General features: G+C 45.7%; 1 protein-coding gene across 4 annotated transcripts in view; it reads right to left on the bottom strand.

Annotated features, from left to right (window-relative positions):
- FLNB (filamin B) overlaps positions 1 to 15772 on the bottom strand; it is a 71820-nt gene that overhangs the window by 8131 nt on the left and 47917 nt on the right. For 3 of the 4 annotated variants that reach the window (XM_027701112.1, XM_027701114.1, XM_027701115.1), the window contains 16 exons: positions 15115 to 15238; positions 14688 to 14844; positions 12934 to 13123; positions 10821 to 11068; positions 9000 to 9074; positions 8182 to 8284; positions 7152 to 7292; positions 5513 to 5641; positions 4849 to 5022; positions 4537 to 4695; positions 3960 to 4163; positions 3355 to 3507; positions 2924 to 3046; positions 2073 to 2339; positions 1491 to 1628; positions 1285 to 1400 (listed from right to left, as the gene is read on the bottom strand). In XM_027701112.1, coding sequence (XP_027556913.1) covers positions 1285 to 1400; positions 1491 to 1628; positions 2073 to 2339; positions 2924 to 3046; positions 3355 to 3507; positions 3960 to 4163; positions 4537 to 4695; positions 4849 to 5022; positions 5513 to 5641; positions 7152 to 7292; positions 8182 to 8284; positions 9000 to 9074; positions 10821 to 11068; positions 12934 to 13123; positions 14688 to 14844; positions 15115 to 15238 — 2501 coding nt within the window. The remainder of the gene's footprint in view (positions 1 to 1284; positions 1401 to 1490; positions 1629 to 2072; positions 2340 to 2923; positions 3047 to 3354; positions 3508 to 3959; positions 4164 to 4536; positions 4696 to 4848; positions 5023 to 5512; positions 5642 to 7151; positions 7293 to 8181; positions 8285 to 8999; positions 9075 to 10820; positions 11069 to 12933; positions 13124 to 14687; positions 14845 to 15114; positions 15239 to 15772) is intronic. The other variant, XM_027701113.1, reaches the window with a different exon arrangement.

Raw genomic sequence — 15772 nt, 5'->3', positions numbered from 1 at the left:
CTGTCAGGCCGTAGGTCGAAGGCGAGGCAGCTCCACATCTGAGCTGAAATGGTCCTCAACCAGCACAGCACATGCAGCTATCCACCAGTAATCTCTCATGTTTAACATACTTTACCTGATTTTGTTTTCAACTAAATCTTGAAGAGGGAAATAAATGCAACTGAGTAGAACTGAGGTACAACATATAAACAAGTCCCTGATGTGGGTTTAGTGGAGGCTGATGCTGCACAATGCACTCCGTTACCAAATACTCAGCTTTATCTGCCTCTCCAGGACTTAATTGAAGTGAGTATTCCTGTCAAAGAGTCTTTAAATGAAACACAAGGTAAACATCAATACCACAGTGACTAATTAACGCCCTTGTAACTCCTGGTTAGAAGAGATACTATTGGATCAGGCCGTCATGGTTCATTTATACAGCCGAGGTGGAGAAGTCCTGCAGCCTAGGCAAACTCCTGGGAACCACAGCTGGGTTAGCCAAAAAACTATAGCCGAAAAAAACCCCTAAACTGAAGTACTAATCACCACTCAATGAGGACTGAGGTACAGTATATTTAGACACAGATTCTCAGTCTCACATCCAAGCTTCTGGCTTTGGAGATTTTAGTCAGGCCTTTAATGTTACTTGTATTTTAATGCCTGTAACCACACACACACACAAATGACATGGTGAGGTTAGCAGATGATCCCAGACCAGCTACAAAGCTGTGACTCACTCTGAGATTCGCTACTGCTCATGAACCACGTGAGCTGTGACTGTGTGGTTTCATGACATCAGCCAGAGCAAATCTGCACCCCAACCTTCCCAACCTCACCGTGGGGCTCCCTCTGTCTGCCCAGTCAGGCTGCAGTGACATCCCAGCCACACAGCCCTACACTACACATGGAAACCCAGCTCTTCTTCCATGGGCCAACCAAGGAACCCAGTGCCAGCATGATCACTGGTAGTTCACTTCCATGTTTCAGTTCTCCTTTGCCCTCCCCTAGCTAATGGGGTGGGAAACACTTTTTAACTCCTCCAATGGTATTTCTGGAGCCTCTTGTTCCTGATTCCCAAGTGTCATCATCTGTAATACACTCAGTTGAGCCTTCTGCCTTTGAATTCTGGCTCACCAGAGCTGGGCCAGCTGCCAAAAACCTCTCTGGCTGCAAGCTGAGCTTGAAAACAAGCACCAACCAAGGCAAGACTTTTACTAAGAAGAAACGACAACCATTTTAGTCTTGGAGAACAAGGACGAAATCAGTCTGTGTGGTAAGTTGTAGAGATGTTTCCTTATGTCTCACCTGAAGACTAGTGACAGTGAGCCTGCGAGCATCATCGGAGGGGGCGATGACGGGAACCAGGTAGGGGCTTTCAGGAATGTGCTCATCATTGAACTTTATGGACACCTCATAGTTGCCTGCAGGGAGAAAAGAAGCAATGAGTGTCTTTACTTTCTTTGAAAGTCACATTCAATGTTGTTTCCCTATGATCTGGTCTTGGTACATACCTGGCTCTTGAACTATGTACGATGCACCACATGATCCATCTTTATGGTCATCAAAAGTGATTTCTGCTTTACTTGGGCCTTCTACAGCAATAGATAGTCCTCCAGCTCCAGCTTCCCGTGTCCATATACTGAACTCAGCTGTTGAAGCATATGAGCGCACAAGAGTAAGTTTGCTGCTGCTGAGTTGCAGCTTCTTCCTAACAGACTGTGCAGTATCTCATACTTAAATGTATCATCATTGTCCTATCAACCTGGGACATACTGCTCAGCAGTTTCTCCAGAAGGCTCGTATTAGCCTTGAATTAGCCTATCAGCCCTGTATAACACACATTACAACCTCAAGTTCATCCCGTGAGAGCAGTCAGTTTCCAAAATGTGGATTTCCAGACTTTTCCATTCACATGACACAGCAATATTATTTCTCCATGTTTCTCCACTGGCCACCCCTGGCTTGGGGCAACCCCACAGTGTTACACCAAGCTCTGCTCAAACTCTCAGAGAAGAGGCCAACAGAAACCAAAACCCTGCACTGCAGAGCTGCACACAGCACACACTGGAGCCCAGTGAGAGCAGAGGACTCACCTGGAACACCTGTCTCTCCACGCTCCAGCCCCGGGCCTCCAGCTCTCACTTTATGGGCTCCTCCCTCGCCCAGTGGCCCCACAGTGAACTGGAAGGGGCTGCCTGGCACCGGCTGCCCTCTGTATTTGACATCCACAGTGTGCACTCCCATTTCTTGTGGCACAAAGCTGACACAGTAGGTGTTTTTGTCAACCTCTGAAATTTCGGCATTGAAGTTTCTCCCAGAGGGACTAGTTACCTGTGCTTCCATATCTCTACAGTCAATTTCTGACAAGAAGAGAATAAAAAAAAATGCAGATTAGAAAGATTCAAGGGGTTTTGATATTTTGTTTTTGGAAGCAGGACCTGAGCTGAAGTGATTACACAGTACAAATGACAGAAGAGGCACATAGGTGCCCGTTCGTTTGCTCAGGCAGGTGTGTGCTGCCAAGCACCAAGCCCGGCCAGTTACAGCTTCCCAGTTAAACTCCCTCTACAGAGGCAGATTAAGTTGTTGGAAAAGTGCAGCCAGCTAAGCCTGGCCTACATGATTCACAGTTTCCAGACAGTAATACAAACATTTAACAGCCTACATGATGATCTTAAACCCCTGGAGCCAGGATGAGCTGTGCAGCCCATTCCCCAGCCTGTTGCACACACAGTAAATTAAATTAAGGCCTCTCTGGTATTTATTTCTCCATATGTTGATCATGGTCATGCTTATTTTTAACCATTCAAAGAGACACACTACCAGTGTTTCTTCCCTAAACTATCTTAATATGAGGATGTCTTTACAACACTGAAGTTTGTATTTCTGCTTCAGGTACACCCAAGCAAGTTGTGGTTTTGGGGATAAGGATGTTGCTGCTTACCTGGGATTTTTAGGTTCAGATCACATACGCTTCCAACTGTTGCAACAGAGGGAGCCCGTCTTGTTCGTGTGATGCTCTCCTTAACTCTTCCTTCACCACTTATCTTCACACTGAATGGGCTGCCTGTAAGTATCACAGCAAGTCATTCCTCCTCTGCTCATTACACACTGCATTGAGGGGACAAGTGAAAGCTTCCTCTGACTTGTAGGGGATCATAGGGGAAGTTTTACAGCCAACAGTCAGGTCCAAGTGAAATACACCCATGGAAGCAAAACAGTTTCTGATGCTTGCTGCTCGTGGAGGACCTCCTCGAATCTTTGGGACTTACAGTGCAAGCCAGATCACACAGCCCACCCACAGTTCCAGAGACTGGTCAACTAGGTAGGACTTCAGTTGTACTAACCAAAAATTTGCCCAACACTTTTGCTTACCTGGAATATGTTCATCTGCAAATTTAGTGGACACAATGTACACGCCAGGTACAGTTGGAAAATAGGACACTTTGCAAGTTCCATCTTCTAGATCTTCAGTTTGGATCTCTACCTTGCTGGGTCCTTCAACTGCCAGTGAGATCCCACCATAACCTACAATACAGGTAAGTTAGCCTCAGATTTCCATAGCTCTACTCTAAACCTGACATTAAATAGTTCAAACCCATAGCAGTAGCTGGTTGGTAGGATTGTATCATAATGGGCACATGGGAATTGTATGATGCCTTAATGACATTTCTGTACTCCTAATCAGTCAGATATTGAAGGCACAGCATGCATTCAGCTCCTAGAACCAGCACCATCAAATGAAGAACTTTCATCAGTGCCCCAGTGACAGCCCTGTTGGCTGTAACCGAAGACATCAGCCAGGACCATGCAAAGTGTATTCTAAGTTAACAGTGTTGTCTGTAGTTAATAACTGACAATGACCACACATCTTTAATACACTATTTGCAGCTGGTGGTCGCACACGAGGGGGCAATGCTCTCATGTAGAGTGGGTATGTATCTCACAGCATCTCACAGTCCCTTTGCTGTGGAACTGACCTGCGTCTCTTGTGTCTACAATGAAGTCACACATTTCAAAGGTTCGTCCTTCTACCAAGCCACGTCCAAAAACTCTTGCCCGTCTGGCATCCCCGATCTCAGACTGGACCACCATGATTGTTACAGGGCTGTTTGGTACATGGCTCCCATTTTTCTTGATGCTAACCAGATGTTCTCCTACTTCCCGTGGAATGAATGAGATGCCTATGAAGCAGAGAAATATGACTAATTTATTCAGTTTTTATTCATGTTATACTTGATTTAAATGCCTTAATCACACCAGGAAATTAAATACTGGAAGAGCGCTCTCTTCACACATGTTGAAGTGTTGCTCTCAAGTGGACCACAAAGCCATTCATATATGCTGACAAAACCCACTTCAATTGCAACCTGACATGTCACATGCAAGCTAAGACAAGGTCATTCTTCACACTCTTCTGTCTTTGGGCAACTGTACCAAACACTATCAACCACTTGGTTTGACAAGACTCTTCTGGGAAGGAGCAGAGAAGTCAGTGATTTTACATGCCAAAGCAAACTGGAGCAAAGGCTGCCCTACTAATCTCTCAGAGCTTACCAATGTGGTTATTGGGCAGCCTCTTCAGAAGACAAGGCTCATCACGACCAGATGGGGCTTTAATGCTGGCTGTAAGGAGACTGAGATCAGTCTCATTGATGTCCAACATAAAGTCAGCAGCAGAACCAAGCTTAACCTGAGACCGTCTTCTGTTATCATCTGAACACATAAACAGAAACAAGTCACAAAACTTTACAAGGTTAAGTGCAGAACAAGTCAGAGGACTTCAAATTCCTGCCACAAACCAGGTCCCCCATGCTATCAGACGTTAATTTTTAATATGAAGTGCTTCCCGAAGTCTCAGCTTTATACCTGTGATCTTAGCCGTGAATGGGCTGCCTGGAATGTGTTTGTCATTGTACTTGACCAGGATGCTGTAGTTCCCAGGCAGAGTAGGCAGGTACGTGACTGTGCACGTCCCGTCTTTGTTATCAATGCAGCTGATCTCTGCTTTTGAAGGTCCTTCAATAGCCAAGTCCAGCCCACCTAGGAAACAAGGAGAATGGCACTTCTGCAAATCTTTGAGCACATCAAGTCCAAAGACTTGGTCCAATGAGAAAGATCCAATACTTGGTACTTAAAATGCAGCTTAAGATGTGTGTTTTCAAAGGACAGCAGCAAAACCAGGTCAGGCCAATCCACTAAGGCCACAGCCCTATTCAGTCTGTTAGATTTACCTAACAGTGATTCCACACCCAGTCATCACCCACTAGATTTAAGCTGCCTTCCATTTATTTTTAATTAAACAAACCATTTGCACCCTGTACCACAGGATACATCTAGATACATCTACTGCTCTTGGGAAGCTGTAATAAAACAGCTTTTACTGGAAGTTACAGCCTGATATTTGCACAAGTCGTTTGTATCATATCAGAGGTTCATAGTTGGACACATGAATGGAAATTACCGCCAGTGTGCATTACACTACCAAGAAGTTCCTAGTTTAGGGTAGGATGGGTTTAAAGGACAGACTTACCCTCTCCTGCATCTTCTGTGACAATGGTGAAAGTTGCTGGTTTATTGGCAACCCCGTAAATGAGGCCAGGCCCATATGCAGACACACTGCCACTGTTGGGGTAATTCACATAGAACTGCAGAGGGCTCTCTAAAGGACAAAAAAAAACAACCAAAAGAGGCACTTTTAAGGATGAGTGGCCTGGACTACAAGAACTGATAACAATGTTCTTCAATGCCCTTCTCACTACTTGGTATCTGAAAAACCTTTATGTGACTGTAATGCACTTAAAAATCAAATAAGCCTCCCCTTCCACCCTCAAATTATACTTCTTCACAATTTGTTCCACATTCAGTCACGAAAAAGTGTTCCTCAAATTACCAAAAATAAGTTTCAATGATGTTGTAAATGGTCTTGTTCATTGCAAGTTTATTTTTAGCACATTAAATCAGAACATGACTCAGAAGCAGGCTTTCAGTTCAGGCAGAGATTCTGAATTTTGGTAGCTCAGAATTAGGAACTAGCACAGCACATTGTCTGACTTAATGAACCTGAACCAGCAAATTTGAAGGGTATCCAAAAACGTGTTTGCCAGCCTCAGATTAGCTAAGCTGGTGCACAAGAACAAAAAGTACAGTCACCAACAGCCAATAATGGTTTCAAAAGAAGGCACAAATAGCTCTTCAGTCCAAAGCTAAATTTTGCAGCTGAGACAGCAGCAGGTTTGATTCATGACAGCCTTCAAGAAGGCAACATAATCCTTCTGTCCTGGTGCAGGGTATTGGTCTTACTGAACTAATACATCCAAGAGTTCAGCACTTACGGAGGTTCTATAACCATACAAGCGCTGAAGAGACTGAAGTAGCACCATGCACTGCATCACCAAGCTCCCTGCTTCAGCCAAAGTTATCCTGTGTTTCTGTACACCAACAGAACCAGCAGCCCCACTCAGACAGTGTTGAAGGTATTTTGTCTCATGTCTACACATCTTCCTACAGATCTGCCCCTTTCCCCCCAGCCCCACACAGCCGGCATGTCCGGAGAACCGCAAGGCAGCTGCAGCCTCCAGGCGAGGCAGAGCTTCCACTGGGGAGCTAGTGAAGCAAGGACAAAAGAAAAGAAAGGGAATGAAAGGCAGTGGTTTCTGTTTGTTAAGAAGCAGCCAGGAAGAAAGAAAGATTACAGCATAGTGTGCATGTGTGTTTTATTTTATTGCAGTGAGATGGAAACAGTAACTATAGTGTTTTAGCCACTCAGTCCTCCCCACCGATCGGAGATTTTTTGCCAATGCAGTTTTAAGGATAAACACACACTGTAACCACTAGTTTTGCTGAGCACCATGGCAGAAAAAATGGAAGGTAGAAAATTGTATGTTTCTTCTTCATAATAAAATGCCACAAAAGCTAGTTCCCAAAACCAAAATCCATTTTAAGCCTGGCTGGTACTATTAAACCACAATGGAAGCTCACATGTGCCAGCACTTACTCCTTTACTTTAGTTCTCTCTGGACTCCTTGCAGAGGAAGTGCTGCTGAATAATGAGACAACCCAGGCGGTTCTTACTACAGTGTGTACAACTCAGCTATAGAGCCTCACCAGGGAGGAGATGCATCAGCAGGACCCTGCACTCAGATTTGCATTGCCTGCTTTGTCAGACTCACCTGGGATGTGCTTTCCCATGTACTTTATGTGCATTTCATGCAGCCCGACCTCAGTAGGAGCGTATTTCACTGTAACTGTGCCGTCTTTGTTATCCACGATATCTGGCGTATCTGTCTTTCCAGAGGGCATGTGTACTTCACCTACAAAAGGCCACCATGGGAGTTACAGAAGGAGAAGCTGCCTGCTTCCCCTCTCCCACCCACAGAGAATTGTCTAGCCATTTTAAACAAGCATTTTAAATTGTTAAATGCCTTACCCACAGGCACAAATAGGAGACTAATGGGAACACTAACCAGACATGTTTTCTACTTAAGCTACATGAATACAGCACAGTGGTAGACATCTGGCAAACAGTCCTGTGACCTTACAAACTCTACAGGCAGGGCTGTTTGCTGCAGCCACTAAGCTTTCCACAGCAAGCCCCAGAAAAGGCACTGAACTACTTCGTAGCAAGATGCTCCATCTCCTGCTCTTTTGAAAAGGAAAGACCAACTGTTCCTTCAAGCTGAGACAGCCCAAGGTTTGGGCTAGGATTGCTGAGCTAGAGGGCAGAGGGGATACAGCCTTTGTGTGAGGAACTTAGTGCAACCAGGGTGCTACTGGCTGATGTTCTCAGCTGTCAGAGCTGTGAAAGAGGGGTTGCCTGCTTTGGAGAAGGTATGTAACAGGATTGCAGGATTAACTGTTTTGCAGCATCTGCTCAAAAGAAATAATGGAGCTTATCAAGGATGCATGTAGCTGCTCCAGAAGGGAAAAAGCAGCAACTGACCCTACAGTGCAGGAGCTCACAGCCTAGCACTGAGGACCATGGCAGCAATAAGAATCCCCTCACTTAACTCAAACCATTGGCAGGGTGTATCCTATTCATCCCTCAGCGGGTACCACTTGATGTGAAATTAAACAACTAAGTTGCTGGTAGGATACAAACCTCCCCCACATGCTGTGGTCTGGACCACCCAGACTGATAGCTGCAAATGGATAAACACACTAACAAAAAGCATAAACCTCCCTGAGAGGCACTCCAGGTACCTGTTATTTCTCCTTTCCTTACAGCAAATGGGATAACCAAATCAAAGGGCCTGAATCCCATGCCATTCATGTCTCCAACCGGGACATAAGCTTCTTCTGTAACCTAATGGAAGCAAAAAGATGGGTCACTTCAAAAAGGGTGGTGGAGCCAAATGAGCACTGAGCAACTCCCCTGTGAGCACAAGCAGAAGAGAGTGTGCGGTGATTATTGCAGCCAGCCAAGGACTGGGCTCAACCAGAGCAGTGTCCGGCCAAGCTCTCCTTCACAACACCACGCTGCAGAGCAGAGCAAATCAAACACGGCGCGGATGGAAGACATGCTGGAAAAAAGTTAGATATATAAATGGAACACAAAGGGATGGAAGACAATGTAGCACACGCAAGACCCAAAGTGGCTCCATCTGAAAGGATTTAGTTGCTTAAGGCCTGGAAGAGAAAGTGATTTTTAAATGGGGCAGAGTGATTGCAACACAACATGGACAAAAGAAACAAGTTTCACAATGTGACTCTGAACTCAAGACACTGTGATTTTACTGGGAAAACAAAGCAGTACATTCAGGTTGCTTTTGCCAACAATAGACATTTCAGAAGTGGAAGCTGTGGGTGCAATGATCCTCTTCGTGTTTAAATGAGAGTTTATTTGGAGACTCCCTTCAAGCAGTAAAGAAAAAACAAGGTCTGGATCCCAAGAACAATTGATGAAACAGAAAGAATGAACACAATGACCAGAGCGATCAAGCAGTCCCAAGAAGCAGGCTGTCATCTGAAATGGAACACAGGTGGGGGAAAAGCAGCTGAAAAATGTAAAAATTGTGTACCCAAGGGCGGAATCCAGGAGGGGAAGCGCCCACTGGCTCCTGTGACCGCGCGGCGACATCATCTGCATCTACAGCCTGGGCAGGGGTAGAGGCAGGTTAGGTGTTATTAGGTGTTATTCTGGCATGGAGGCATTTCCACCTTTCACAGTTCAGAACACACACTTCTTTCTAGTTCAACATCTTCCTCCCACCGTGTAGCCCTCCCAGTCCTCTCACCATAGCAAAGACCTGGATCCAGTCAGGGAAGCTGGGAAACTGCCCTTATCTGCAGGCATTGGGCACTGGGGGAAGCCACCAGCAAAGGGACAAGGCCAGTACATGCCGCTGTTGGGTGCTCGAGGGGAAGCTGAAAGCTGTGCCTGAACCCTGACAGAACTGAGTATCAAAGTTGCTTTTTTATGGGATTGATGCAGGGAGGGAAGGGAAAGGTTTCAGCCCAAGCTGTAAATCCCTGAACGCTGCGCAGCATGGCGTGCCAGCTGGGAGGCTGGGGAGCAGGCTGCCGTGGGAAGGCTGCTCTAGCTCATGCACTTGGGGTGAATGACCCAGCCCACATCCAGCCATAGCTGCAAAGCCATTCTTCTGATTCATAGCCGGGACAGCATTGTCAAGACATGGAATGTGTTTTCCCCTGGTGCAGCCGCTCTTCTCACCAGGCATGCCAAGAGGATGACTTGCAAATTCCCATCTTCCCCATTAATCTGACTGGAGTGGCTGAGGCTGATACCCACACTCCCTTGGCAGCTCCCTTGGGCTCAGCCACCCCAGCCCCTCCTGCCTGTTCATACCACTGCAACCCCCCACTAATGAAATAACCTGCTGGAAACTTCTGCATGGAAAGACTCCACTAAGAAAACCAATGCAAAACAGAAATGCTGCTGTTCTGTGTTCCCAGCTGAGACACCCAAGTCAAACATGTACTCTATCAGTCAGCTAGGAAGTGGGAATTCTGGCTGGTCGGGAGTGGGCTCCCTGACCTCGAGAGGCATTTCCTTTGAGCAGAGACCAAGGGAGTCACTTTTTTCAAGGAAATATTCAGACGCCCATAGTGATCTGCCAGGGTGACAGGTAGGACGAGCCAGCGTGCCCAGTCCCAAGGACTCGTGAGCTCCATCCACACTCAGCACAAGTACCGTCCTGTGGTTTCACAGACTGACATGCACTGGAGGCTGCTTTGGCTGAGATTACAAGACCAGGAATTGTTTTGCCAACACGGAGAGCTGTTCTTCACATGAAGAGCTTCTGTGAGCCCTGAGAGGCACCTAGTCTGCTTCTCAGGGGGCTGGGGTTTTGTTTGTTAAATGTGCTGACGTACTGCACATTGGAAGGAAGATAATTAGAAAGAGGAGGAATTTGGCTATAACAGTTTAACTAGCACTTGCAAATAATTTTAAAGTGTGAGCTAACAGTCTAATTCCCTGGGATCTGTCAGCAGACCATTCCTTATTTTGGGGTCAACTTAATAAAGAGCAAGAGACAGAGAAAGCAGAGCATTGTATCTGACAATGGCTAAAGTAATTAGTTGTAGAAGCTGATTACAACCACCCTTACATCATTTAGAAAAAGAACTACATGGTCAGGAAATGAAAAACAAATTTCTTCAGAGAAGCCAAGTCTTCATCCTCTGATGGCTTCTATCCCGCTTCACTTAACTGTATTGCCTGCTCAAAATAAGCTCTGCAAGTAACAAGGATTCATTAGTTCCTGCTAGCCTAATAAATGTCTGAGCAAACATTTACACACAGAGTTAAACCTATCACTAAATAAAACATGGCAGCAGGAATCCGAGTGGGAGGTACTTTTGGAGCAGACCTGGCTTACCATGACGGTGAAAGGACTGTTGGGAATGTCCACCCCACCAAAGCGGACATAAATCACATAGGTTCCTGGTTTGGCAGCAGTGTAGAAGATATCGTAAGTCCCGTCCTCATTTTCAACAACATCTGCCTCAGCTTCTGTCCCATCTGGCGTGAGGACGGTGCACGTCACTTTTCCCTTCCCTGCTGATTTGGCGTCTACCACAAAACCAACCTCCTCACCAGTCTTCACAGTGGGTGCAATTCCAGGACCTACAAGGCAATTTTCATTACAGACAGCATTCATAGGACAGTTTTCCCAGGAAGGCTGCCTGCGAGGCGCCTGGGGAGCATGGCACCAAGATGCTGGTTCCAGGGACCTACAGATGTGGTTTTGGGAGCAGATGTGTGACAAGGGACATTCATAAAATTGGTCAGCACAGCGGCATGCAAGAGCTGGCTACTAGCTTTCCTCCTCCTCTGCAATCAGAGAGGCTGGATGAGAACAGAGGGGAAAAAAGCTAAGTTTGAAGAAAACAATGCCTTAACCCATACTCTTATCATCATACTCCTTTATGCAGAGCCAAAGGCATTTTCTTCTGCCCAGCCAGCAACTCAGCTGCACTGCTTTAACATAAACCTCCCTGTATAAGCAGCTATAAAAGGACACAGTAGCAGCCATGGCCATGTTTCCTCCACCATTAACCACAAACGATTTTCCACTGTTCTGCCACACATCCAAAAAAAGAAAATCATGCAACAATGCCCAAATTGTAGCTATCAGATCCAGCTTGAAGAACACTGTGTTTAAATGAGAACTATTATGTCTTATTCGCAGTATGTATTGAACATTCCTGCTTCTGACCGGCACTTGTTACCAGGTAAACAGCTCGTTTTCAAGTGGCAATGAACCTGCTGGTTTAATACCTTGGCACTATTCCAGCATCTACTCCTACCTACAGCGATTGTATTTCAGCTTTACAGCACAGAGCCAGAAGCACTTCTTGGAAAGGGAAAATTTTAGCTGGCATCTGACAGTAATCTCCAGCTCAGTTACTTTGAATAGGTAGTGACTTGAATTACTTGGAAGAGTATCAGATTCACCCATTAAGGCATCTTTTTTGTGAAGTAAAGGGAATCCCTCTCTTTTTTTCCCCATTGTGTCAGGAATGTATTTCTGTTTAAGACTACTAGCAGCCAGTTCCTGGAAAGGCATCAGGTGCACTCTAACTGCACAATGGCCAGGTCCAGCACAATGCCTAAACACTCTTACAGATCTACAACAACAGATTAAGTTTCCCTGTTCAATTTGGCCTTGCCTAGTTTCTTTCTTTATTCTAAAATCAGTGGCATTCTTGTAACTAGTTTCTGCCACTTCTGCTCCCTGCCACAACCTCCTGGGAGGTGGTACCATGCTGCAGTGACTTAGCCCAAAGCCATGTGATGAACATCCATCCTGAAAACAAGCGAGGGACAAAGCCATAAGGGTGCTCGTGAAGCAACAAATTTGGAGTCCTCCTTCTACACCAAGGTATTGATTTTTGAGGCATTGATTTTTTGAGTCATAGCAATGTCTTATCTTTAGGTTCTCCCCTTGCACTCGCCCTTCCCAAAAGCCTGTTCAGACCCTGGTTAACCTTGACCAGACAGAAAAGCAGCAGAAACCTCCACTAATAACACCCAGCCTGAACAGGATTTGCTAACATAGAAACACATGCTACTTACATCCTCAGAATTAATTTTGTTCTTGCTTGGAATGAAAAGCTTCTTGCAACATTCACAGTGCAAGGAGCACGATGCAGTGGACACACGCACAGATGTGTTATTTTTAAATCAACCTCACTGCAGTTCTCAGCAGGATTTATCTATGCCAAAATAAGCATCAGACTTCAGTTGCATCTGGCTGTTTATGACAGCCCAGGTAGTTGGACAGATTTTGCTAGAAGCTGCAAGAGATTCCTGCTCGCCCGCAGGGCGGACACTTCTTTGTCTTTAGAAAAACCCCTTCTTGTAAGAGCAGCCAGATTACAGAAATCTCTAGCATGTCTTCTATACCCATTACATCAATTGTACCATGCTCAGAAGGCACCTTTACACCCAGTACAAACAACTGCAACAGAGAGGGGCCAAACACTCACCTGTGGCCAAACACTTGCTGGCATCCCCAGATGGAGATGCCCGGATCCGATAGGGAGAGGATGGGATATCATCTCCACCATACTTAACACCAATCGTGTAGCGGCCTGTTTTGTCAGGGACATAGGTGACTGTGTAAGTGCCATCCTTGTTGTCATGAATGTCCACTCTCTTGGGTTTGCCCTCTTGGTCCTGAGGAATGCACACCAGAAGATTTATGCACTATGAAGTTAGCTTTGAATTCCTTTAGTAGGGCAACAAATATATATTTAGATAGTCTTAAACAGATACAGAACTGCAGCTTCTTGAGGTTTAAATATATTTCACTCAAAGACTAGTACCAGCAACAGATTACTGGGAGTAGAAAGGTATCAGACCACTATAAAACAATTGGTGCTATCATCAACTACCCTTTGTTTGATACAAGAATGTTTATAAGATGCAGCAAGATATATCAATGAACATTAACTGTAAGAAGTTTCAGGCTTCACTGTTATATCACTGCTGGAAATGAAGAATGCTTCCCAGGTCCCTGAGGCAGAGATGGGGAGCCAGACTGTGCAGCTCCATCCTGAGTAAGCACTGGGAAGCCTCAGGCAGCTGCTCCCTGAAAGGTCTGAGGGCAGGGGGAAGCATTACTGGAGTCTGCTGTCTCCTGTATGAGGCATCCAGCTGCTGGCACACTGCAAAGTCTACAGTTAAAAGTAGGTCTATGCAGTCACTTCAACTACCATTTCTCACCAGCTGCAAAGCACAAAGCATTTTAGAAAGTCTTCCAAGCCTGCTTACAGGGAACCACATGTTGACTCCATTTTGTATTTTATGACTTAACACTGCCTGGGGTACAGTATAAGCTGTAAAGGACTTGAGATTTAGGTACAGCACAGAAGAGCTTCTTTCAGGAAGGCTTGTTAAACGTTTGACATTCAACAGCTCAGAACAAGAAGCAAACAAATGTTGCCAGGAGGATCACCTATGCATTTCCACCATGCAGGGCTTGTGGAACTTGATTTTCAAAGCCACAACCAGGCTGGGAGCTCTGATAAGTATTTTGGATCCTTTAAGGCCACACATGCATGCCAGAATAATGGCAACTGCTTTGCTGCACCTGAACAGACATTGAGACAGCACAGGAGCAAGAATGCAGGAGGGCAAGTACAACCAGTCATGCCATGACCTAGGCATGCCAGAGCTGAGCTATGTGCTTTATGGTCCACTAACCAGAGACCTTTTGTGAGGCCACAGAGCCCAGGCACCAGAAACTTCAGGAAGAGCAATAACAAAGCCAAATAAAAACATTCCTGCAGTATCTCCTTAAGCAGCTTATGACTTCTGGCAACCTTGAGGGAGACTGGTGTTTTAATTTATCATAATGTCATGCTCAGCATGGATGTTATCTCATGGCCTTGCTGAACTGCACTGCTAGAAGGCTGTCTCCATTTCAAATGCCAGTATTTTCATAATCTTACAAGAAACTGTTTATCTCATTTTGGGCATTTGCAGAGTGTAAGGTTAAACAAGAGCCAAATATAGCATGGCTAATGATTTTAAGACAGAAGTTTCATAAAAGCAGTCTCAAGAGCTTCACAAACAGGGTGCAAGACTTTCCTGCACCAGACCCTAGGGTCCAGCCAGCAGCCCAGTCTCCAGGACACTGGGTATGTCAGGGTAAAGTTGTGGACAGTTCTGATGGGAGAGACTCCTGCCCACCTGGAACAACACATTTCCAGTCCTGCATGGTTTTGTAGTTACTTACAGTGATCTGTACAGCCAGAAGTCCCTGCCCAGCATCCTTAGCATCCACAGCGAACTCCACAGGCAGGCTGGCTAGAATGCCATAGGAACTGAGACCTGGGCCACTCGCCGTCACTTTACTGGCATCATATGTAGGAAGCACCTTCACCTTGAAGGGACTTAAAGAGAAACCCATTATTGCCCCCTCCTCCCCAGTCAATGGCCGGCAGCTGCTGCAGCACACACTGAGGTGCAAATACACCCCCCCCAACAGCATCTGCTGTAGGTGCAGCAGGCTCAAACCACCACTGAACCCAGAAGTCGTGCAAGGAGCTGCACTGGTTAAGTAGAAAGGAGCACAGCTAGTCCTTAAATGGTGCTCATGTGCTGGGAGAGCACAACTGGATCATTAAATCTTCAGTTCACCAAAGCTTATCTCACCACCTTACCTTCGAGGAATATCTTCATCAGCATATTTGACAGAGATCAGGTAGGGTCCCTCCTGCATAGGGGTGTACACCACCGTGTGGGTGCCATCTCCGTTGTCTACCACATTAACAGGCCCCACAACTCCTAAAAAAACCATACGATTTTCTCAGTTGCACTGTCAAACCCCAGTTCCTCACCAGCCATTTGCTGCACAAAGCTCCAAGATGCACTGCTCATTTACAGTTTGCAACAAGCTAAATTTAAATTTTTTTATTTTTTTGAAGGAAGGCAACAGGCATGGATCAGTGATCAGTTTCCCTAATTTTGTATTCAAAGCCGTTGACTTGAGATAGATTTGTTATCCACCACACTATGGGCTCCCATCTTCTCTCTCTAAACAAAAGCTAGCATGAAAAACTGGAGAAATCTCTGCCTTTCTGTACAGTCCAGGTCAAGAGCAATTGCTAACAGTGCATGGAAGATCGTTCAAGACAGAAAATGAGTAATAGTTGTAATTGTCTGAACTGTCATTTATAAGATTACACACTGTTACTGGGATTCACTGCACAGAATTGAGCCCTAAAGCCAGTTGGTGTGTAGCATTCACCAATCCAGTCTTTCACAATCAGGAGTTTGGAAAGGCAGGCTCGCTGCCTAGGCAGGACCACCCTGCAAGCT

The sequence above is a fragment of the Neopelma chrysocephalum genome, unplaced genomic scaffold (genome assembly GCF_003984885.1).
Source record: "Neopelma chrysocephalum unplaced genomic scaffold, ASM398488v2 Primary Assembly neopelma1_147, whole genome shotgun sequence".
Lineage (NCBI taxonomy): Eukaryota > Metazoa > Chordata > Aves > Passeriformes > Pipridae > Neopelma > Neopelma chrysocephalum.
This window is presented reverse-complemented; position numbering and strand designations above follow the sequence as displayed.